The 24,084-nt window shown below is 46.9% G+C and overlaps 1 protein-coding gene across 1 annotated transcript in view; it reads left to right on the plus strand.

Moving 5' to 3' along the window:
• The window catches only part of ARHGAP35 (Rho GTPase activating protein 35), a 538,348-nt gene that overhangs the window by 502,132 nt on the left and 12,132 nt on the right, over positions 1 to 24,084 (plus strand). Inside the window, exon 6 of the mRNA XM_078661000.1 lies at positions 4,201 to 4,306. Within this exon, the coding sequence (XP_078517126.1) occupies positions 4,201 to 4,306 (106 nt within the window). The remainder of the gene's footprint in view (positions 1 to 4,200; positions 4,307 to 24,084) is intronic.

Here is a 24,084-nt window from a genome sequence, read left to right on the forward strand (position 1 = left end):
ATCCTCACCCCGAGAGGAGAGACCCAGACTTACCAAATTCTCCCCTATCTTGTCACAGGAGGCCTTAATAGAAATTCAGAGATGTCACTCTGGAGCCCCAGATGACCCATGCCCCTCCAAACTCTGGAAGGTGGTAGCACCAGTACTGGTGGATGGGCTGTCACATATTTGGAATACCTCCCTGATAACTGGCATTTTTCCAGACAAATGGAAGCATGCAACGCTACTCCCACGGGAAAAAAAGCAAAATGGAGATCCGGGCCATTAAAAAAAATCTACGCCCTATCTCACTTCTACCTGCCCCTGGCAAAATTCCAGAAAAATTGGTCCAACGTCAACTGACGAGTTACATTGAACTAAATGGGATCCTGCATGATACTCAATCAGGTTTCCGAGCAGGATTTAGTACAGAGTCTGCCCTATTGGAGGTGGCTGAGTCGATTAGATGGTCATTGGATTCAGGGGCACCGGCGTTGCAGGTGCTCCTGGATCTGTCAGCCGCGTTTGATACGGTTGACCACACTATCCTGGCTGTTCGCCTAAAAGAAGTCGGAGTGGAAGGAACTGCTTTCACATGGCTGACCTCCTACCTGAGTGGACGCACTCAGAAAGTCGCCCTTATGCCACATGAATCTCAAGCGAAACCACTTTGGTGCGGGGTACCCCAGGGCTCAGCACTAAGCCCTCTACTTTTCAACATCTACCTAGCTCCTCTGTTTTCTTTGACTGCCACCTGGGGAGTGAAGGCTATTTCTTATGCTGACGACACCCAGCTGGTTTTCTCCTTCAAAGAGCAGACAGTGGATGGATTCAGAAACTTTAAGGGGTGCCTACGCGATATAGCCATATGGATGAACACCAATAAACTAAAGTTAAATGCGGATAAAACAGAGGTGCTGTTTTTCGGGCAAGGAAATGTGCCTAAATCAGACTTGTGGTGGCCAGCAGAAATGGGATCCCCACCATCCCCTGCTACCTCGATTCGTAACCTAGGAGTATAATGGGAAGCAAATCTGACTTTTTTGGCTCAAATCCAACAAGTCTCTGCGACCTGTTTTTGCAAGCTAAAAAATCTTCGAAAATGTTTGTACTTTCTGCCGGATGACTGCCGAAAAACAGTGGTTCATGCGACAGTTACATCAAGGCTAGAGCTAGACTATGCCAACGCGCTGTACCTCGGCCTTCCTCAATATGCAATAAATCTCCTCCAGATGATTCAAAATGCGGCGGCCAGACTGGTCTGTAAGACGCCGTTTAGACAACATATCTCCCCGCATTTGCGAAAGCTTCATTGGCTTCCAGTGGAGAGAAGAATCCTGTTTAAGGCCTTGACTTTAGCCTATCGGGCCTTAAATGGTAATTGCCCGGTGTATTTGAAAGAGAGACTTCGCCCGTACAAACAAAATCGGGCGTTACGCTCCAACTTCCTCAATCTGCTGCAGACCCCGCGCTTTCAGAGAGCACGGTTGGAAGGTCGAGCCTTCACGGTAAAAAGCGCAGCACTGTGGAACTCCCTCCCAGCATCGCTGCGAAACACCAAATCGGAAGCATGTTTTAAAAAGGACTTGAAGACAAGGCTCTTCAAGACAGTAGCATCCTAGTTCGAAGAAAACATCCGCCACTACGGACGCATCTACCTGGGTTGGGGGTAGCTGTCGCACTCAATAAATGACAGTATTATTATTATTGTTATTATTATTATTATTAACAACAGAGATACCCCTACTACGGAACTGGAGTTACAGGTAAGAAACTACTCCAACTCGTGTCGGAGCCGTCGCTATCTTGGTCACTATTATCTTTTGCTTACATAGTCATCTATTGTGTAAGGGTAGACTCTCTCGTGGCTGAAGCGTGCTGTCCTTTTTTAGTTTGTTGAACATGCTTTGTTTCAGTGTAACCTCAAACTGTCATTTGCTGGTTCAGTTCCACCAAGCGTTTCCTCAGTACATTAGCTGGTTGATAGGTCTTTAGTTAGACCTCCAGTTTTTGGATGTCTATCTTCAGCATAGCCGCATCGAAGGGGGCCATTCTGTGTTTTTTCTTTGGTAAGACAAGAACAACCTACCTAATGCATTAATCTTTGTCTATAGAGTGTGATTAGCACATGATCCTCCTCGTTTTTAGGCTCATGAGGCCACTGCCTTCATTCCAGCAAGTATGTAAATGCTCATGACATTATTTTTCAGACTTCCACAATTGAATTACTTAAATCCGCAGTCATAGCCAAGACTATCTTTGGGCATATTTTGTGTAGTGTGTGTGTTTTACGTTAAATGTTTGTGCGTCTTGTATTAGTCTGTTTTACAGGACACAGCACCAGTACGAGAAGTTCACTTTTTTACTCCATATTAAGCACTGTATATATCACTTTGCAGGTCCCCATTGTTACATCTTAAGTGGTCTGTATACCTGATGGTTTTTAAATATTGTGTTTCTTTTTCAGATTGTATTTAAGGAAATTCCTTATCGCAAACCATTCTGAGACCATTGTGTCGCATGTGTTACATTCACACATTTTTTATATTTAGCACATAACCATTGGTGACGTAACACATTTCATGTGAGTACATACCTCCGCCTCACACTTTTTAATAATACCGGCACTAAGGAATATCCTTTTATACAAACAAATTGGTCAGAGTTCAGTCTTTGAGTGTGTGATATCATTTATTGCCTGAGTGTGTGCAATAAATGCTTAATACTACCCTCTGATAAAGCCTTACCGCTTGCCCACAGTACCACAAATAGAGAGTAAGGTATTAACTATCTTTACCTCTGCCTACATTTGTGGTTCCACTGGACTTTGTGCACACTATACCTTGCTTTGGTATAGGATATACAGACTACAACACCCCCGAAGAGGAGCAAGGGTCAAAGGGAAATGTTTAGAGACCTAACCAGATTCAATCCCCAGATCCAAACTTATTCAACACATAGAAAAAACTGGTGGTCTAATAGAAGATAAAATACTACAGAGGCTGAAAGGAAGAAAGTCAAATCAGATCACTCGTCACACCAAAAGACCATGATCGCTACAATTGCTGACACATGCGTAACTATGTGACAGAAGAAAACCCTGAGGAGGGGAGAAAGCAATAAGGATTTCCATCAACTGCCCATCGTGGCCAGTGTCATCATTTGGAACTCCCTGAGTGCCCCTGTCACCTCAGTTCTTCTGGCAACAAGCCAAACACTGGTGGACTGGGCGTAAGGAGGAACCAGTGAAAAAAGCAATTGACCAAATCAATCGATTAATGCAGTGCAGAAATAAACAATATGCGAAAGTGAAGTTAAAAAAGTCTCGGCAGCATACCAGAAAGCTTTATTAGTGATTGCTGATGAGCTTATTAAAAACAGTATCTCGGCAATATACAAATCTGCCGGGTATAGTGGTCTACTAGTTTCTAGTCTACTTCACTATATTTTCACAACTTGTCAAATGATAGACGAGTTTACCCATCATTCTTCCTTTTTGTGACCTGTGCTCATCTGTTATAATTTCCTTTCATTTGTTAAGTATAGTTTTGATTATTTGATTTACATTTGATACAGTAACTGATTGCAAAATAAAGATCATTTACTAAATGTTAGCATACTGATGCTCAGTTTATCCATGTCGCCTGTAAGCATTGTCATTTCACTCACTTCCTTTAGGTTTTTTATAGTTTATATCCAATTGTAATATCAAATAGACTACCTCACTTCATCATAAAATGGTCATGGTCATAATACATATTCACCATCAGTGGAGGATTTTGCAACAGATTAGCAAGGATTTACATAAAGGAAGAACTCTCGAGTAATATTGGAAATTGATGAGATAGTGATATAAAAGGTAAATTAAATATGAATGAAAACTCTGTAATTTGTGTAGCCACAATCTATTTACTGTAATATTGTATTTGTATTTTGATTTTAGAGCCAAATTGAACATTATCGGCCTAGAGGAAACCATTTCAAATATTGCACGTGTTGACAAGGACAGACATAGTATCATTTATTTTTTTGTTATAAAATAACTCCTCAATCTCAACAAACTTTGTGAGAGTGCTATTCTGAAATCTTAAACTGCCTGGTCCCTATTTTTAAAAAGAAAGGTGCATTCCGTGATTGTGGAAAGGAGTCTTTTCTTTTTTATTATCCTTAAAAGCGTTCTTTTAAACTGTTCTGGCTCTCTTTGTTTTTTGACTTTCACAGAAATCAACGACCGTGATCAAAAACTACATGCATTGAAGGAGGTGCTAAAGAAATTCCCAAAGGAGAACTTTGAACTCTGCAAATATGTAATTTCTCATTTAAGCAGGTCAGTCAGTCTAAGATTTGTATAGACACCCGATGTTTGGCTGCAATAAGGTTTAGCAACTTTTGTTCCACAGTGAACTAGATTGAGTAAATACATCTTTATAGGGGTGTTTTTTCACAAACATGATCTGCCTTCTGACTGGACATATATGGCGTAAATCTGCGATTCTGCAAGAATATGTTGGCATTTTGGTTTGAGCCATGTTGAGTGACGGAAAGGTTTGTTTCACCTTCACAATAGTGTGAAAATGTAATGTGATATAATTCAGACTTGGCACTGGTAAACTGCGGAAATTTTGCACATTTACTGTCACCCTAGAGTCTTTAACCCCTTCCGTGCGGGGGTAATTCCCCCGCTGTGCTGGGGGGCGTGCACGGCGCTCGTGTGCTCATGACGAGCTCAGCTCGTCATGACCACACCCGTTCCGATGGAACGCTCAGCAGGGAAATTATCCCTGCGTGTGAGCGTTCCACGGCTCATGACGAGCTGAGCTAGTCATGAGCGCCGTGCCTCATGATGAGCTCAGCTTGTCATGAGCATGAGAGGTTAAACAGGAGATGCTACGCCTAGAAAAGCATGGTATACGTGGCCCCGTTGAAAATTTGTGTATCAAAACTAAGACCTGATGGATTGGGCGATTGAACACATTTAACGGTTACGTTACTAGGCAGGACCCAGCTCTATTATAAGAATGTAATGAAACTTGCATTGAGCAGATAATTCATTAAACGCAAACGAAGATGTTCTGCTCAGAATTACAGTACAATTTGGTCTCCTATCAAAACCTAGATAGAACTTTCATTTACATAACTGATAGAGACTTCTATCCACAGATTCCTTACCTTAGAAAAATCCCCAGGCTGCAGACTAAATCTGGAAACTTGATGAGCAGCACTCCTGCGTGCTGGTAGGTGGTGACGTTGTTCGGCTCCACTTAGGGTCAGTGTTGTCATCCACACCGGAAGTCGCGCACAGTGCCTGTTTAGGTGCCACCCCAGCAGGATGAGGTCTTATAGAGACTTCTTGCCGCAAATTCCTTACTTTAGAAGTATCCCCAGGCGTCAGACTGGATCTGGACTTTTTTTGTGAGCACTACCCCTGCGCACTGGTAGGTGGCATTTTGCAGCTCTGAATGGCATTTTTGGCGTCGTCCGCACTAGAAATTATGTTCGGGGTGACTATATAGGCGCCACCCAGGTGCTCTGACATCCATCATTTTCTTTCCCCCCCAGCCAGCACAGACCTGGGAAGATCTACTTCCCCTTAGTTCCTTTTGACTAGTCTCTTTCGACGCTTTATCAAAGTATTTTTTGAGTTTTACCTCGTGGTGTGGCAAAAATGTCATTGAAGAATGCCAGCTTCAAGCTCTGCAGCACCTTTCACCGACAGATGTCAGTGACAGACCCGCAACTTGTATGCCTCAGGTGCCTGGGGCGGGCCCATAACTCGAAGGCCTGCCCGGACTGCCTTGTCATGCACCCAAAGGCCTTGAGGGAGAGATCCCTCAAGCTTCTGACGGCTGGATGTGCAGTGCCAATACGGTCGAGGTCCCAGTCGAGAGGAAGATACTGGGAGTGTTCACGGAGCCCTTGGTCATCGTCACACTTCAAGTCATCGAGCCATTCGTGTAAGCTGAAGTCTCAGAAGAAGAAAAATGTCAAAGCATGCTTTGACTTCACCTGGTCTGTCAGCCAACGAGACGAGGCAATGCCACCACTCAAGGCCTGGCTCCACGCCTCTCCGACTTTCCCAGGAGCCAGAGCGACCCCCGCCCAATTGAAAGAATTTTATTTTGGTGGCCCACTCACTCCGGTGCACCTTTGAGTTCTGAAGAGGCCCCTACTGGACACACGTTGGGGGCTCCAGCACCATTCGGGCCCCAGGGATCCACTGATGTAACTGGATCAGGACTGGTCATACGACCTCAACCTTCGCTGACGCCGATCCGGAGTCTGATGCTCCCAGCACCATCCCCATTCTCATCCCTGACTCTAACACTGATCCGTAGGGCGTCGTCAGATGCCGGCTTTGGCGCCATGCCTTCCAGTCCGGAGCCTGAGCACTATTGTTATGGACTAGGACTCGGGCAGGAATGGGAGGGGTCGCTGGTACCCTGATGAGTACCAGCCTTATAAAGAACAAATGGACTAGTGTGAGGATTTGGGTAAAGTCAGTGGACTGGATATTTCTCCAGTTATTGGTTTGCATTTTCCCCCTACCATGGCTACAGAGGAGGGAGCTTGCTCCGCAATGGTGGCGGCGAGGGCAGTTGAGGTACTGGACCTTAGCTTGCACTCTGTGGCAGTCAAGGTTAATGTCTTAGCAGAAGTGCTTAAGCTGGGAGTATCCTCTTCAGAACCGCTTTTCCTTTTCAATGAGGCACTTGTCGACTTCCTGCTTGGGACTTAGTCCAAGCCCAACACAGGGGCTCCTGTGAACAGGACGTTTTCCCGCTGCCACCGCCGCTTCAAGAGACTCACATTTCTCACCCTACCCCAGAGAGCTTGGTGGTCAGAGTCAATGCCCCTTGTAAATTCTGGTGCATTCCCAACCACACCCCCAGACAGGGAATCCAAGAGCCTGGCGAATCTTGGGAAGAAGTTGTTTTCTTCTGCCAGCCTTGCACTGCGATGTGTGAACACTGCGTGCCTTTTGAGCTGCTATTCCAACACCCTTTAGGATACTGTTGTGCAGGTGCTGCCAAAGGAGACCCAGGCCGTGCTCTCCCAGGCTTTTGCCGGTGGGAGGGATGCAGCGAAGTTCACCATTTGCTGTGGGCTAGACACAACCCACTCAGGGGCAGAGCGATTTCTTTAACAGTGGCGCTCTGATGCCATGACTGGGTTTTCTGGGGATGTGCTCACTCATGAACATACCCTTTGATGGCTCCTATCATTTGTAGACCAGGTGGATTCGTCGCTGGAGCGCTTTAAGGACAGCAGTGCTATGGCCAGGTCCTTGGGCCTTTCTCTGGCCCCTTGTCCCCCTCAATCCTCCTTTGGCGGCCACGAAAGGGTGTACAACCGCGTCTTTACCCGCTCTGCCAGCGTGACATGCAAGCTTTCCAGCCTCGTACAACGTTCCTGCTGGCCCTGTGGGTCGGGTGACCATCAGTCTGGTCAGCCCACAAATCCCCCAGCAGCTGCAGCCTCTAATCCCTCCTAGTCCTAGCACTGTTTACCATCATGGGCATCCGGTGGGCAGCAGTATTTGCCATCACTTTTCCCGCTGGCCATCCATAACATCGGACAACAAGGTGGGTTTTGTAGATTGTCCGGAGGAACTACTCCCTTCCCTTTCAAGATTACCCCTTCCTCTGTGCCACCTACTCACGACAGGCCGACGTAGGACAACCTACTTCTTCTCCGCCAGGAAATGATGGCTGTTTTGCCAAAGAAGTCTTGGAGAGTGTGCCAACTCCAGAAGTAGGTTGTGGTTGCTATTTCCGCTACTTTCTCGTGCCCAAGAAGGATGGAGGCCTTTGTCTTATTCTCGACCTGCGCTCTCTCAATTTCTTCTTCAAGAAGGAAAACTTGAAGGTGCTCACTCTTGCTCAGGTCCTGTCTGCCCTGGAGACTGGATGGTGGTGTTGGACTTGCAGAATGCATACCTCCTCCTTCCTGTTCTGCCTGCCTACAAGTGTGACCTACGGTTTACGGTGGGCCACGAGCATTTTTAGTTTGTTGTGCTCCTATTTGGCCTCACCAGTGCCCCTTGGGTGTTCACCGAGGTGATGCCGGTGATTCGCTATTGACATGCGAAGTCACACCTGACTCATTTAATGACGCTCCATTTCATCGGAGCTGTTCTGGACACGGTGCAGTTTCAGGCCTATCATCCTGAGCAACAAGTCTAGGACATTCAGGCTGATGCCGATGTTTCAACCCCCTGTCCTGGATTTCAGTGAGACGGACTCTGAGGCTGCTGGCCCTCATGCCCTCCTTCATCCTGTTTGTGATGCATGCCCGTTGGAAAATGCTGGCTCTGTAGTGGGGCCTGAAGTTCCAGTGGAGACAGCATCAGGAGAATCTCTCCCACATGGTCCATATCTCGGTGGGAACTGCAAAGGACCTGCAATGGTAGCTGGTCAACCGTGATTGGGTCAGAGACAGACACCTCTCCCTTCCCCAACCAGATCTCACCGGGAGAGGTGGAGATCAGAGGACTCTGGTCTCTGGTGGAATCCAGACTCCACATCAACATGCCGGAGCTCTTTGCCATCTGACTGGCATTGAAAGCCTTTCTACCCTTCATCAAGGAAAGGTTAGTGCAGATGTACATGGACAACACCACAGCCATGTGGTACTGCAACAAACAGGGCAGGGTGAGGTCTTGGACCCTTTCTCAAGAAGCCCTGCGTCTCTGGACATGGCTGGAACAGCAGGACATATCCCTGATGGTTCAACACATGGCAAGTTCCCTGACTGCCAGGGTAAACCAACTCAGCTGTCGATGCTTAGCGGATCCCGAATGGCATCTCCACTGAGGGTAGTTCAAGGTCTCTTTCAGTATTGAGGTGGGCCTTAGTTAGATCTGTTCACCTCTGCCAAGAACGCACAATGTCAACAGTTTTGTGCACTGTAGTTTCCAAGGCGGCTCTCGCTCGGAGATGCTTTTCACCTTGAGTGGAGCTCAGTCCTCCTGTACACCTTTCCTCCCATACGACTCCTGCCCAGAGTCCTCAAGAAGATCAGGAATGACCACATCCTAGCCATTCTTGAGGCTCTAGACTGGGCACACAGGGTCTGGTATCACGAGCTACTGAGCATGGCCATCGATCCTCCGATCAGACTGCCCTTTCGGGAGGATCTTCTGTCGCGGCATCAAGGGTGGGTCCTATACTCAAACCTGTCCGCTCTGCCTTCTTGCGTGGAGATTGAGCGGCGATAGTTGACTGTTTTCGACCTTCTTCCTAAAATCTATAATGTTGTTCTTGCATCCCTTAACCAAGACGGTGTACAGTGGTTGTTATGGCTTGGTTTACGTATAAATCGTACATACACGTTAATACTCTGCCTGCACTCTTTCCCAAGTTCTTCTGTCAATTCTTTCCTTGGCCCAGCAGAGCTCTGTTTAGGGCATGTTAAAAGGTTATATTTCTGCCATCTCAACATTTCTGCGGTTGCCAGACCAGCCATCCCTTTTCAAATCCCCTATTGTACATAGGTTCCTTAAAGGTCTCCAGCACATGTTCCCACCAGTGCCTGTTATTATACCCCCAATGGGACCTCAGCCTGGTTCTTAAATTTCTGATGCACGCTCCCATTGAAACGCTCAACAACTTCCTATTCAGACTTTTAACCATCCAAACAGGCTTACTAGTGGCAATATCTGAGTCAGTGAGTTACAGGCACTGTCTGCAAATACTCTGTACCTTACCTTCAACCCAGACAAGCTGGTCCTTTGAACTTGAGCATCCATCTTACTGAAGATAGCAACTCCTTTCCATGTAGGCCAGTGCATTACTCTTAATAAAAATAACAATCGTCAGGTCACGTCGACGGTGTCTCAAAATATCTTACAGTGCATAATATAAGCACAAATTATACAACAAGTATTCCAATTCTTTTTTATTTTTCTTTATCCTGTTGGTCTTCAGACAGCCGATAAGTGTTTTGTCGCTTACAGGGGAAATTGTCCTGCAACTTTCTCAAGGCTATGTCCTCTCAGTAGAAACTTTTTATTTGTGGTGATAATTCCAACCCACAAAGGGATTCAGTATCACACAACGTCCAAATACATCCGTTCCTAAATCCAGGGATCCTGCTATGTCCCAATATCACGAGCGTGAATCAGACTTCATTCAACAGGATGTCGCTCTCCGTGTATTGGCGAGTACGTACTCTGGACAATTTCCCCTGTAAGTGATGAAACAACAAAGAAAAAGAAAGAAAGAATCTGATTTCTTGTTGTATAATTCTCCGCTATTTTAGTGTCGCAGCAGCATTATCATTGGGTCTTTTCCTTTGTATATTATGCTGGCCTCCACATGGAGGAAGACCGACTGGATTCACAGTAGTGGTCAGAGATAAAGAGGGTGTGTTGGTGTTCAGGTGAGTGTAGTTTAAAATCCCATCTACCCAGTCTCTTGAGGTTTTTATTCTGGCGAGCATAGGTTTAGGAAGGTAAAAGCAATGGTGTGCGTGTTAAGGCCTAGTTACTAGCCTCCCGCACTCGTGAGAAAGGTCAACATGTTTCAGCCTCCTGGCATCTCTAGAGGCTTTCGTCAGGACCAAGGTGCTTAAGAGTAAATATTGGCTCTTAAAGGACAAAGTGGTGCAGTAACCACTTTAATTTTTAGATAATTTATCTTAATTCATTATTACTGGGCTTGCATCGAGGGGTCGGGTCAGTGCGGCAAACCTTTTGTGGCATTTCCGTATCAAGCGACTTGTTCTGACTCCGGTCCTCGTGTTTGTTATTTGTATTTAGTTGGCCCTGGCCACAATTTTGGGGAGGTTGGTGGTTTTCCTCCCCTTAAAGCACAATCACTGAGATAAGAAATTCTAAGATAGTTACATGTGCTGTTACATGTGCTGTTCTCCTGAGTGGCGCCAGTAAACCTAAATAGCATACCACTCTTAGGTAATTCTCACTTAGTCCATTACTCTGCCTACCTTTTACGCTCCACCTCACTCCTCTAAAGAAGAGGAGAATCTCCACTGGTTGGACCCAAAAAGAGCATTGTCCTTCTACCTTGATCACACTTGTGAGTTTGGGTGGACGATCAACTCTTCACTGTGTACCTCTGAACCAAGAAAGGGGGGGCAGTGCAGAAGCGGACCATCTTGTGAAGGATAGTTCTCTGCAACGCATTGGCCAGAAAACAATCCCGAAGGGTCTGCACGCTCACTCTGTTAGCCAGTGCTGCGACCGCTGTGTTAGCTTGTAAAGCCCCTATCCTGAGTGCAGTATTGCATGTGAAATTGGGTATCATGGTCTTTTGTTTGGCCGTAGCATCATCCTAATCCAGCATGCACACAGAGGACTGAGCCTGTCCCTGGTATTATGAGTTTCAGAGTCCATTCTGTGACCTGCAGTTTTCCACAAACAGTGTCCTCATTGTCGGTATAGGACTACTGTATATACCTTGGGACAATAACATAAAGCTGTGGTGGCAGCATGCCAAGTTTTGGTGAGTCATTACTATGAACTCTATTTGTCAAGCAGAGGGTAGTCTACTGACCCGTCACATATAAAGTACCACTGAACTGCTGGTGTACGCTGCATTTTCCCAGGTTAAAAAAAAAAGTATTTTACTGATCCCTTCAATCTTGGCAATTTCAGGCCTATATTACTTTCAGTACCAATAAAAATGCTGGAAAAATGATAAACATATTTCTGATTACCTGGATAACAGGGTCTACACTGCTGGAAGTAGCAGAATTTATCAAGATGGTCTTGGAACTAGGGCAAGCTGCTGTTCTAGCATTATTAGATCTGTCAGTAGCCTTTGACTCTGCTCATCCTATTCTCCTGGAGTATCTACAAAGCATGTGAATTGGAGGATCGGCACAGTGTTTACAGACTTTTCTGACGGACAGCTACAGACAGTTCGGCCATCTCCATTTACTTCCACATCAAAGTCTCTGAGGAATGGAGTTCCTTAGAGCTCATCGCTCAATCCTGCTTTATTCACCATATATATGGACAATTTTGCCTCTATTATTGAATATGATGGCTTCAATTTGATATTGTATGCGGATGAGACACAGCTCATATTTTCTTTCCAAAGAACTAATGAGATCATAAAGGCATTTTGGGACTGCCTTAGTTCTGTGGCAGAGTGGATAAAAAGTAGCTATTTGAAGCTCAATTCCAAAATGGCTTACATTCTGTACTTTAGCGGACCTTCTGCCTGTTCCAATACTTGGTGACCCGAGGAGTTAGAAGCACCGTCTACCCAACTTCCACTGCTAGAAATTTTGTGTTTACATTTGACAAAGACCTGTTTTTCTTTCCTCAAGTCTTGGCTGTCACTGCTTCTTGTTTTGGATCAGCTGATGCTTTTGAAGAAAATCTTAAAACTCTGAAACCTTTTGTCCATGTGCTAATTGAAGAAAGTTTGAACTAACAAAATCCTGTCTCTCGCTCTCCCGGCTACTATGATCCTGCATCTATCTGTTCCCCAGAATGCATCCGCCAGATTAATCTTCAATATCCACAGAAGGCTATCCATTATCCAATGCCTAATGTTCGCACACAGAGCCTACTACAGTGGGGGTCCGCAAATCTGAGGGATATTCTGATATACTCCCTCCCTGGGAGAGCATTGCATTCTTCAAGCTTCCTTCTGCTGAAAGTACCCAATATAAGTCAGCCTGGAAAAGGTGGAATTTTTTATGTTCCTGGCTCCAAAACATTGTAATGACCTACACACTGCACGTAGTGCAACCTCTCCAGGAGCTAGTTTAAAAAATGTTTCAAAATATTTCTTACAACTAGGAATGGCCAGAAGGTAAAGACGACCTGCTTTATTGCAAGCGCTGACTACCAAATTACATCTTTTCCTAAATGCTTACAAAATTAGTTAACATCTTTTGTTTGGACAATCTTGTCCATTCATGTTTTGATGTCCATTGTGGTATCTATCTTTCGTAATATGAGTCTGAAATCTTTTTAAATTTAGGAACTGCAGTGATCATTCCTGCAGCAGGTATATAATGCATTGTTTCCCAATAAAAATCACCCAGTAAAGATTTGTCCAAGCATCAAATTTCCAGATTCCAGCATGAAAATAAATAATTACCTGCTCCCTCGATCGATTAGATCGAGGGATCAGATAATTATTTATTAATATGCTGGAAGCTTTATTCGGCACAAGGCCATAAAAGAATAAATATCATACATACACATTTTTAAAATAGATAACATATTGCAGTGTAATCTCTGGCCAAGCACAATTCATGGTGATTAAACATAACATTAATAAATAAAAGAAGTCACAGACTTCCTGATTTTGAGTGCTTTATGGATAAAGGCAAAAACTGCTGCACAACAAAATTCAGATTCTAATTAGAGATGAATCTAATAGAAAAGGAACTAGAACCAAAAGAGCGCAGTAATAGACATAAACACCCTGGGTCTGGAATGAAAAAACTGCAAAAAACATAAAATGAGCCAGATTGCTTAGAAAACTCATCACAAGGACAGGGAGTTAAAAAAAGAGAACCACGTGCCCTGCTTAGGATGGGCCAATCTAAAACGAGTCCGATTAAAATCTGCTTTCCAAGTTTGTAATCCAGGTAAGGTACTCAGTCTGCTCAGATCTCAATAACAAGCAACTGAGGTCACTGACTGGTGTTTTACAAGCCTGCAATGTGATCTATAGGAAGTGAAAGAGGATTTAGCAAATTGTTTCAAGCTTCCATTGTTTTTTTGAAGTTTGTAAAATAACCCTGATAGTCCTATAATTGTGAGAGTTTATTGGACATAATTGAGCATGGGATTGCACTTGCAAGGATCATTTGACTGAATGCTGTATGGGGCAAGTGCCAGAACTTTAACCACACCAAGAGTGGGGCAACCTGAACTAGGTCCTCCAGAAATGCTAATTCAACTTCCAGGTGAGTGATACAAGTTGCTCTGCTCCTCGGCACGGCAAGTAACCTGCAGAGGAATTGGTTTTCCATTGTTTGGATGTTGTTCACCCTAGAGTGGCTGCAGACACTAGCCCCATAATTATTTTTAAGAACCTAAAAATTGTCAATTGCCCCTTCAAATTTACCTGCTCTCTTGGACAAAAGCTTACCCCAACTAAAATCCGGAGATATCAAAACCCCAACTAATTAAAATTGGTTACTTTCGCTATGGAGTCCCTGTGATGTGATGGGGAGTGTGTGTTCTTTGGATCACATGTCATGTTAAGATTTCTTATGATTAATTTACAGATTGTCTCCTCCCCAATAAAATCATTAAAAATATCCAGCAAAAACTGGAGGCTATTTGCTGTACAGGCAATTAAAACTGCATTGTCCGCATATAATAAAACCAGGACGACGCAAGGACAAAATCTGGGGAGGTCTTTTCCTCTTGCAACTAACTCCTTTTCAAGGGTGTTAATATAAAAAAGGGGGCATTTAATATGCAGCCCTGCCTTACACCTTTTTTGGAGCTAAACGCACAGGTGCAATCTCCGTTTACATTATAACGCACCCACACTGTAGTGCCCCAATGCAAGCGTTTTAGTAGGTCAACCAGGCAGAGTTAGTCACGGACTTCATCATCATCCATCACTTGCTCCTGACCACTAGGTCGAAGGCATTGCCAGGTCCAGAAAGGCCATGTGGAGTGCCCCGCACTGGCCTCAACATATTTACACCTGATTATTAGTAGATTGAGTGTTTGTTCAATGGTTCCCATTCCTGGGCAGAAACCATACTGAGCCTCAGAAAAAAACTTGTTATCCAGGGCCCAATCCTGTAGGAGTTGAAAAATGACCCGCCCTAAGATCTTAATAGAGAAATTGAAGAAAGAAATGGGCCTGTAACAGGAGGGTTGATTCCTACTCTCTTTCTTAAAAATAGGTATGAATATCTAATCCTTCCAAGTGCTTGGCAGATCTCCACCTACTGCTTTTTTGTAAACGTTAGTCAACAGGGGCATCCACAGTAAAGGGTTCTGTCTGAAAGTGTCCGCAGGGACCCCTTCTGATCCTGGCACCTTCCCTGAAGGTTATTTTTAAATGGCTCTGGAAACTGCATTGGTATCAATAGCGTTGCTTAAAGCGAGCATATCTGTACTAGATGGAGTTCAGGCTGCTTTTGTGTGTTGAAAAATATCCTCATCACTGAAGATTTTAGAAACATGTGCAGCCTATTCATCAGGATGGATGAAACATTCTAATTTAGGTGGACTATCATCAGAAAAGAAAGGTCTATTAAGTTCCCAGAATGCCCTTGAGTCCCTAATGGCGGCTGCTTCTTTTTCGCTAGAAACCAAGTCATCAATAGGTGTTGAGATCCCCTGCGTTATCCACACTACTTCACTTCATATTACCCTTCTCAAAATCCTGAAATTGAATGAGTCAATTATTGGCATTCAAATTTGATAGCATCCACATCTGTAACCAGTCATTTACCTCGGATGCTCGACACCTGGTAATTTTGGACCCTCTTGGACAGTTTTGTGTAGGGCATCTTGAACATGACTTATTTCCGAGTCTGTACTTCCATTAACAGACCTTATGAAGAATAATCAGCCGGAACCTTTGGACACAAGCATCAAAGCTGACTGAGATATTGGCATTACGGTGGTTTTATTGAAAAACCCAAGGGCAACATTTAATGATAAAATCCAAATGAATGTCATGGTAGCTGTCGATGCGAAGTTAGTTACAGCAGGGGTACCAAAAGTAAAAACAGTGCAATCACCTTGAAGGGATTTAGTAATCGAGCCAGACAAGGGGACCTGCTTAGCCATTAAACAGTCTGAATGTCCTAGTGTGATGGGTCGAACATTTACTTCATCCAATATATGCATTTATTAATCATTATGGGAATATCCTCAAAATAAGTAAATGTGTACATTCGTCATAATGAGGACATGAAGTGTTGTCCAGTGAGGGAGGTGTAGCAGTGAAATGTTGCCTCTCAATGAATTAGAAGGAACAGTTGCCTGAGGTCCATGATGGTCTCAAGGGGTTATAAGCTTTAACATAATCTGCTGAATCTCTGTCCTTCTCATACTCGTGGGGGTAGTATTCTTTTTCGTTTACGCTCCTGCGGCTAATTGGAGACCAGGTGGGGGGTGCAGAATAAGAGGAATGAGCCAACCGTGACCACGTTAGTGGTCCACTGGTCTGGAAATTGCATCCCACTTCAAGATCTTGGTTTCCAGCTCCACTTACAAGTGCTCCAAATATTCCTTTTTCTCATCTGGAGATATGAAGGAGAGGAATTTGCCATATGGCTTATGCTTTCTCAAGTAAAACTGTGCGGCTGTTGGACAACATAAACGTACAAACTGTGCAAGACAGATTCTGAACACATCATCAAGATATGTTGGCCTTTGTCCTGCTAGCCTACAATGCACCTTGTACCCCAAACCTGAGAAGGTAACAAATGGCATGTGCAACCTCAAAACATTACACCCCTGACTCCCCCCAAAAATTGTATAAACCGAACTAGAACCTTTGTTCAGTTACTCATGCATACCCAAAGAGCTACACAAAATGCAGTTTCAATATTTATCGAAGTTTTGTGTTTTTTGAGTAAAATGTGTACTGCAATAATCAGTAGAACGAAACAGAATAACATTATTAGCGTTCTGAGAACGGTGAAGAAGATAAACAGTTCAACAATTTGGCTGTTGAAAAATATATTCTCGAATATTAGTACTGCAATATATTGTAGTCCTACCTAACACTGCCCTTCCTAGTGTGCCTAAGGTGGGTGAATAACATTTCCTAGCTATCACGAAGGAAAGTTTCAATTCTATTAAGGACGAGGAGGCACGGATTATGCTAAACTCTTCCTTATTTTATTGCTCAGCAGCCTTAAGAAAAAACATGTAACTGCAAAAGACTTCATATCCCATGAGAGTTTTGTTATAGTTCAGAAAACCACCATAGAGGCAGTCACATATAAAAAACATCAAAGAACGGCACTTCATCTTTTTTCAGGCGAAACACCTGATCCCGCTTTTCCATTAATAATGTTTTTAAGACACTGAAAAGACAAGGAGTCGGCATCAGAAAATTGATAAACATCTGGTATCCCTGTAACAGTGCTTTAAAGAAACAGGTTAATCAACAATCATAAATTCACAAAATATAGTTAACCCCAAGTAGGCATTACCCCGTTACCCTCCGGAGTTATAATACTTAGCTATCTAATAGAGACTACTAGCCTCAGATTCCTTAACGTAGAATTATCCCCAGGCGTGAGCCTGGATTCGGAAAACTTTTTTTGCCACAGCATCCCTGCGTGCCGCACGGACGGCATCATGTGACTCTGCCCTGACTTCGTCCGTGTTCGTGACGTCAGCGAGGATACACAAGTCTCACCCCGGTGCGCCTATGTCAGTTTTTTCTCTTTTCCGCGTGCAAAGCTGATACGTATTGTGTCCTGGCCTGTTTTCAGGCCTTCCATTCTTTTCACTCTTTGGCGTTAGTGGAACAGTGTGCGAATGCCTTCTGGCTTGAAGACGTGTACCTCTTGTGCACGTCTCATGTCCACGACAGACCCTCACCCGATCTGCATGTGGTGCCAGGGTGAGCACCAAGACTTGACGGATTGCGACGCCTGTCAGCACCTTAAGCCTAAATTGCTGTTGTCGCGCTTGTCCAGGTCGGCGTCATCCCAGCGTCCGGCTCCTACCTCTGAAGCAAGGAGCCGCCGGTTTCGTCTGCGACATCGTCCTTCGCCATGGCCCCAAGGGTGTGGTTCGCTGGCTGGTAGGTCCTTTAGCTTGTCTCCAAGGCCCTGTCCTCCTTCAGCGGTGGGCGCCGGCTCCCCTCTGGACATGTGCCCCCGCCTGTCACCTTCTCACCCGCGGTTTCCCGGCATTTGTGGCGACTAGGACCCAAATGACCGTCTACGCTGTGGCTCTGCAGGCTTCATTGGGGCCTCTTCCGCTTCCTGAGATGTCCGCGGATCCCATGCCTCGCGCGGGGACTTCCGCAGAGTCGCTGGCGGCTCCGGCGCCGAAGGTTTCGGATTCAGATCGTAGGAGGGTGGTGTCGTCGAGGTGTGGTCCTTCGGGGCTTCCCTCTTCGGCACCTGGCGTCCCTGCCTCACCGCAACTCCCTACGGGGCTCCCTGTGGCGCCGCAGGAGATGGCCGGGACTCTGGGCTTGCCCCGAAGTCCCCCTCGGCCCTCTACACAGGCGCTGCCTCGACTAAGACCGAGCCAGCGCTGCTTCAGCGCTGGGAGCCTTCCTACCAGGCTCCGGTGGAGTCATGGGTGGAAGCTGGGACCTGGGGTGCTTTTCCGAGTCCCTCTCGGTCCTTGACGCGGACGGATGCCCCGTCTGATGCCAAGCCGGCGCCTCTTTTGTGCGCCGCTCCTTCACCGTACCGTCGTCGACCCCGCCCAGGTCTCCTGGGGAGCACATGGTGGCGGAGGTCGACCCGGCGCCACAAGTGCCCACTCCGGCGCCGACCGACGTCGGTCAGGCGCCGGTGGCGGACTCCACGGAGCTGCACCGGGTTCTTGATTCGTCTCCCAAGGTTCCTTCCTCTCCGGAGGTCTGTCATCTGTTGGTGTCTTCCTACCCGGAGACGGGGCGCCGTGTTGTTGCTTTTTTGCTGGCATCTTCCAGGGAGGGCTTCTCGTCGTCCCCACGGCCTAAATCCTCGAATCCTTCTTTCCGTGGCTCGGGGCTGGCTTTTCTACCGGCCTATCCACCTTCCCCTGGAGCTCCACGGGTTCCCCATTCTTAATTGGATCCCCACTATTCCGGGGCTGGCTGCTTCCTCCTACAGCTTGACTTGGGGGCTCTGGTGGACAGGAGTTGTTCCTTCCTTTTGAAGCATCACTCCATTATTCTCTTATGGGGGCTTGGGGGTGCCCTGCCACAGGCGATCCGGTGCCTCAGGCGCTCCTGCATCGCCACCGTGGTACTCCGCACAACACCGTCTGCCTTTCTATCCACCCTTCTACTCAAGGCGCTCTTCTGAGGAATGCCTTTCCGTGCTTGCCTGTGGTATTGTTTCCTCCGTCTTGGGAGGCCTGGTGGTTAGATTCATGAGGGTGTAATGTCTTGGCTTCTTCCAGTGCTGCCTTGCGAGCGCTTAACACATTGTGTGTGTTGACCAGGGCTACTTCCAGCCTGTGGGACTCTGTGGATTCCCTTCTTTCCCATGTCTCCCATGAGGGTGCCCCTGCTGATCTGCGGGGCCATGTGTTGGATGGTAGGGAGTTGGCCACGTTTATTCTTCGTGCAGCTTTGGTTGTTTGCGATGCTCTCGGACGTGCTATGGCCACGTCTGTGGCTCTCCGTCGCCATGCGTGGCTACGTGATGCTGTTTTTCCTGAAAATATTAGGGAGCGTCTGGTTGACCTGCCCTTTGATGGGGTCCTTCTGTTTAACACTCATGCGGACTCTGCCATTCAGCGTCTTCTTGCGGGGCTCCGACCGCCTCCTCCTCAGTAGGTGGGTTTGTTGATCCTCCGGGACTTGGTGCGAGGTGTTATCCCACTTGCTCCTGGTGTTTGGTGTTTGGAGTGGCTGTTGCACTTCCTGTGTGGGTTGCTGTGCCCTCTGTGTCCTCTGGTTGGCCCCTCTTCAGTTGACTGCTGGTTCAGGCCCCCCCTTTTTTGACTAGGATTACCTTTTGGCTAATTTCTAAGCCTTCTGTGGTTTCTGCCACAGGTTTATAGTTTTGTTCTCTCTTGCAGGATTTTTCTTCCTTAAGAGTGGTACCCATACTTTCTTTGGACGTGTCCTCCCTATTTGGGGTACTGGTAGCTATTGTATAGCCCTGTCTTACGCTGGGAAAGTGTTGACTCCTCTTTGCGGGTTCCTCGCCCTTCCTGGTGTCGCTGTATGCCGCTGGTGCGGTTTCTTGGCCAACTACGGCCTTGTGCTGCAGTGTTTTTGCCCTTTGTCTGCCGTTCGGCCTGGTGTTCCTGAGGGGTTATTTTCCTGTGTTGACGACTTGGTTCGTTTTACTTGTTTCTCCTCTTATCTTCCGGCTGGTTGCTTGTTGGTGCCCAGCTGCGCCCGCTTGGACGATGTGGTCTGGACGTTTAGTTTTGTGGCACTTGTCAGCGTCCAGCTGCGCTCGCCTGCTCTTCTAGTCTATGGCCAGGGTCCTTGGAGTGGGGCCCGGCGCCCCTGCTTCTGGTTTTGCGGGAGCCTTGTGGTACTGTTTTCTTCTCCCACCTTCCTTATTGCTGAGGCGCTGTTCTGTTTGCTCTGTTGACTTCCAGCTGTGATGGATTTGGCTGCCCTCTTCACTGGGTATGTTCCCGGTAGAGGGCTCTTGTCTTAGTTTCTACCCCGTCTCCTTGGAGTCTCTGGGTTGCTCTTCTTCCTCTGTACTCCTCTGCGTTGCCTGTACCTCTGGGGCTTCCGGTGGTGGTCCCTGGTACATTGACTGCTGGCCTCCTTTCGTATTGCCCTTGCTTTCTCCTGCTTGGTGAGGGCTGGGTTGCCTCTTTTGTTATAACACATACCCTGTGGCGCCGGTGTTCTTCCACGATGTTGAGATTCTCTTCTGCTTGGGGGGGGGGGGGTGGGGGGAGACTGGGCTCTATCCCCTGTCCCTGTGACTCATCCCCTGTTAGGGAGGACTGGGCAATTTTCCCTGTCCCTGTGATTTGTACCTTGTTGGGGTCTTGTGTTCGCCTGAGCTGGAGAGGTCCTCTCGCAGCCCCTCCTTCCCCTTGGGTAAGACTAGGGTATCTATTCTACGTTAAAGAATCTGCACCTAGTAGTCTCTATCAGATGTACGAGTTACTTACCTTTGGTAACGATTGTATCTGGTAGAGACGATTCTACCCCCAGATTCCTTCACGACCCGCCCTTCCTCCCCATTCTGCGAGGGCCCTTCTTTGGTCTTCTGCACTCGCCTTCCTCCGGGTGGTTGTCTTCTGTGAGCGCCTTTTCTTACTGCTCCCTAGGGGGATGCTAGTCTTCTTGGTTGTTACATTTCTTCCCTTCTGGGTATTGGTTGATGATTTCATGGGTGCTTCTGCGCCCCTGTACCCTGGTCTCCAGTGTGGGGTCTGCTCCTGCTCTTCTTCCTTTCACTGATTGCACTTATGACTCCTCTGCAGTCCTTGGGGTTGAGGTCTCTTGGCTGGATCTCAACCCTTATCTCTTTTCAGGAGATCTCTCCCTGTTGGTAAACTGTTCCTCTTCCGTTCTGGCCTTGATGCCCTTCCTGTTCTGGGCTGTGGTTGCAGACTTCTTCGTCTGCTGTGCAATTTTTCACATGCTTTCTGCCCCCAGGGAGGCTGTCATATTTGTTTGCAGGATTGCTTGCAGTAGCTGTGCTCTGTTCTTTCCTTCCATGACTTTTGGTGCCATAGTGCCTGGCACTATTCTGGATGGTTCTGTTCCTCACCATTCGTTTCTTCCCTTTCTGTTTAGCTGTTTTTTTCGCACACTGATCCAGTATTCTCAAAGTTTTTGTTTGCGATGGCTCCGCGTTGTGGCACGAAAAAGTTCTCAGAAGAAACCTGACGTAGGCATGCTGGGGTGGAACTTGGGTATTCGCGCTGACATCACGAACGTGGATGACGTCAGGGCGAAGTCACGTGTTGCTGTACCCCCCGACGCGCAGGGATGCTGTGGCAAAACAAGTTGTCCGGATCCAGTCTCACGTCTGGGGATAATTCTACGTTAAGGAATCTGCTGCTAGAATCTTCTCTACCAGATACATCGTTACCGAAGGTAAGTAACTCGTACAACGTGTAGATTGCAACTTCGAGGGAGGGTAAGAATATCGATTCCACTGGGTGGGATAATACTCGCCCTTAATAGAATTTAATCTTTCCCTCACAGTAGCTAGGAAATGTTATATTCTATGTCCGGATCGGAGGCTCAGATTAGGCTAGTTCAAAGCTGGTCGACCACCAGAGAAGCCATGCCCAAAATGGGTTTAAAGTAGAAGACCTTAAAGGTGGAGTCCTAGGACTGATTCGCACCAATGAGGATGTCCTCTGTGGCCCCCGGCCCAACCCCCCTAGGGCAAAGGCTTTCAAAGCCATGGCCCCCCTTGCTGAGTGGGCCACGAAGGCCTATATCAATGCAGCTTCCTGGAGCACCCATCTCACACAGCGGGCAACCGTGGCGGTTGTCACTGCTTTGAAAGGTTTCTTGAGAAAGATAAAAAGTTGTGAAATCCTGGAGGCCTTTATTCTTCCGTTATCATTTTGTATGTCCTGAGACAACGTACAACACACTACTTCGGGTGACCCGGGAAGGCTGGATAGTGAACCACTCTAGTGTTAGACTTTGTACGTTGAGCAACTGTGAACTACACCCCGTCCGGTGTGAACACCAGTGATGTAACCTCCAAGGCACGGATATCCGATACCTGTTTACATTAGAAAAGACAAAGGAGCCTCGCTAGCTTACCTGTCAACGCCTTACGGGAAAAATAATAGTTATCCTGCCAAAGTTGCAGAAGACGTAGCACTGTATTAACGTTCCACAAGTAGGAATACCTTGGGAGAGGCAAAAATGACAGGTGTATGCCTCTCAGCAATCTACATACCAGAGGATACTCTCTCTCAGGAACCTCCTGAATGGGCATGTGGCCTTCAGATATTGTCGACCTACTTGTGTTAATTGAACGATAGGCCAAACCCTTGTCTACTAATTCCGACAAGTAGTTGACTACAAGGACTACATCGGCCCCCATGGTATCCCAACCCAGTCGCATAGACCAGTGTGACCACTTTCTCCAAAAAGACCTATACTGCTTGACTGTAGATTCTGCCCATGTCTTCCTGATAAGGGAGGAAGCTGTTGCAGAAAGTCCCTGAACTTCCCAACGTCCCCTGTAATCCTCCAACCCATAAGGTTGAGGCTGCCCTCCTGAATCAGAGGGTGCTAGTTGCCCCGGAGTCCGTCATCAGAAGAGAAGTCAGGGGAAGTTGGATTGGAAAATCCATAGAAGGTTCCAGAACTTGAGATTTCAAATGTGGTGTCACCGGTATGACGTCTGCCTCTGGACCAGTGCTGTGAGCCTGGGTATCATGGCAGATGGGGAAACGCATAATCCCGGAACAGACACCAGTCTTGCAGGAAGGCATCCGTTGGCTCTGCCAGAGGGTCCGGACGCCAGCTGAAAAATCGGGGAATCTGGCAATTGGGTCATGACGTGAAAAGGTCCACTTGACATGGACCCCATTGAGTCATCTGGCTCTGAAAGATAGCCGGATACAGCACCCAGGCACTGTAATCCTGTAGAATTCTGGAGTGCCAGTCCGCCATCCGATTTAGTGATCCTGGAACGTACTCCAATGTGACCGATCATTTGTGTGTCAGGCAGTAACTCCAGAATTCCTTGGCCAAATCTGCCAGAAGCCTGGACCCTGTGCCTCCTAACCAGTTGATATATCACTACATTTTCAATATGATGGTGCAGGAGATCTTGTCGGCCGACAGACTTCGAATTGCAAAGGATCTGGCCACAAGCTCTAAGCAGTTGCTGTGTAGTGATTGCTCATGATCGGACCAATACCCACATGTAGTAACGTCTTCCACAGAGGGCGCCCCAACCCTGTCGACTGGCATCTGATTCAATCCCCAGATCTGGGGCAGATCCGAAAATGGCCCTTCCATTCCAGGCCTGTATATGCTCGAGCCAGCAATGAAGCTTGTACTTGCTTCCTGCGAAAGGGATATCTCGTGTGTACGTGTAGCCATGATGCAAGTGTGCGTCTTTATATGCTGTAGAGCCCGGTAATGCAAAGACCCCGGAAAGATCGCCTATATCAAAGATAACAGACTGACAATCCGAGCTAAGCGGCGTATCGAGAAGTTCTTTCGCCAGGGTATGCCTCAGTTCCCAGCGAATCTGGCGCATCTGCTGCTGGGGCAGTCTGAGGCACTGCTGTACCGTGTCGACCTTGAAGCCTAAGAAGGTCATTTGTTGCACATAAACCGATTTCTGGTCATTCAGGATGAAACCCAGATTCTCTAGAAGGTTCTGAATCAGTTGGAGCTGAGAGAGCAAGGTGAGTTCCACCTGGTGCATCAAAAGAATGTCGTCCAGGTATGCTATGAGGCGCACGCCTCGAGCCCGGAGCCATTCCATAGTGGTGCTTCACCAAGGAGCGAACGACAGCCCGAACGGCAGACAAGCGAACTCCTATAT

The sequence above is a fragment of the Lissotriton helveticus genome, chromosome 9, assembly GCF_964261635.1.
Source record: "Lissotriton helveticus chromosome 9, aLisHel1.1, whole genome shotgun sequence".
Classification (NCBI taxonomy): domain Eukaryota; kingdom Metazoa; phylum Chordata; class Amphibia; order Caudata; family Salamandridae; genus Lissotriton; species Lissotriton helveticus.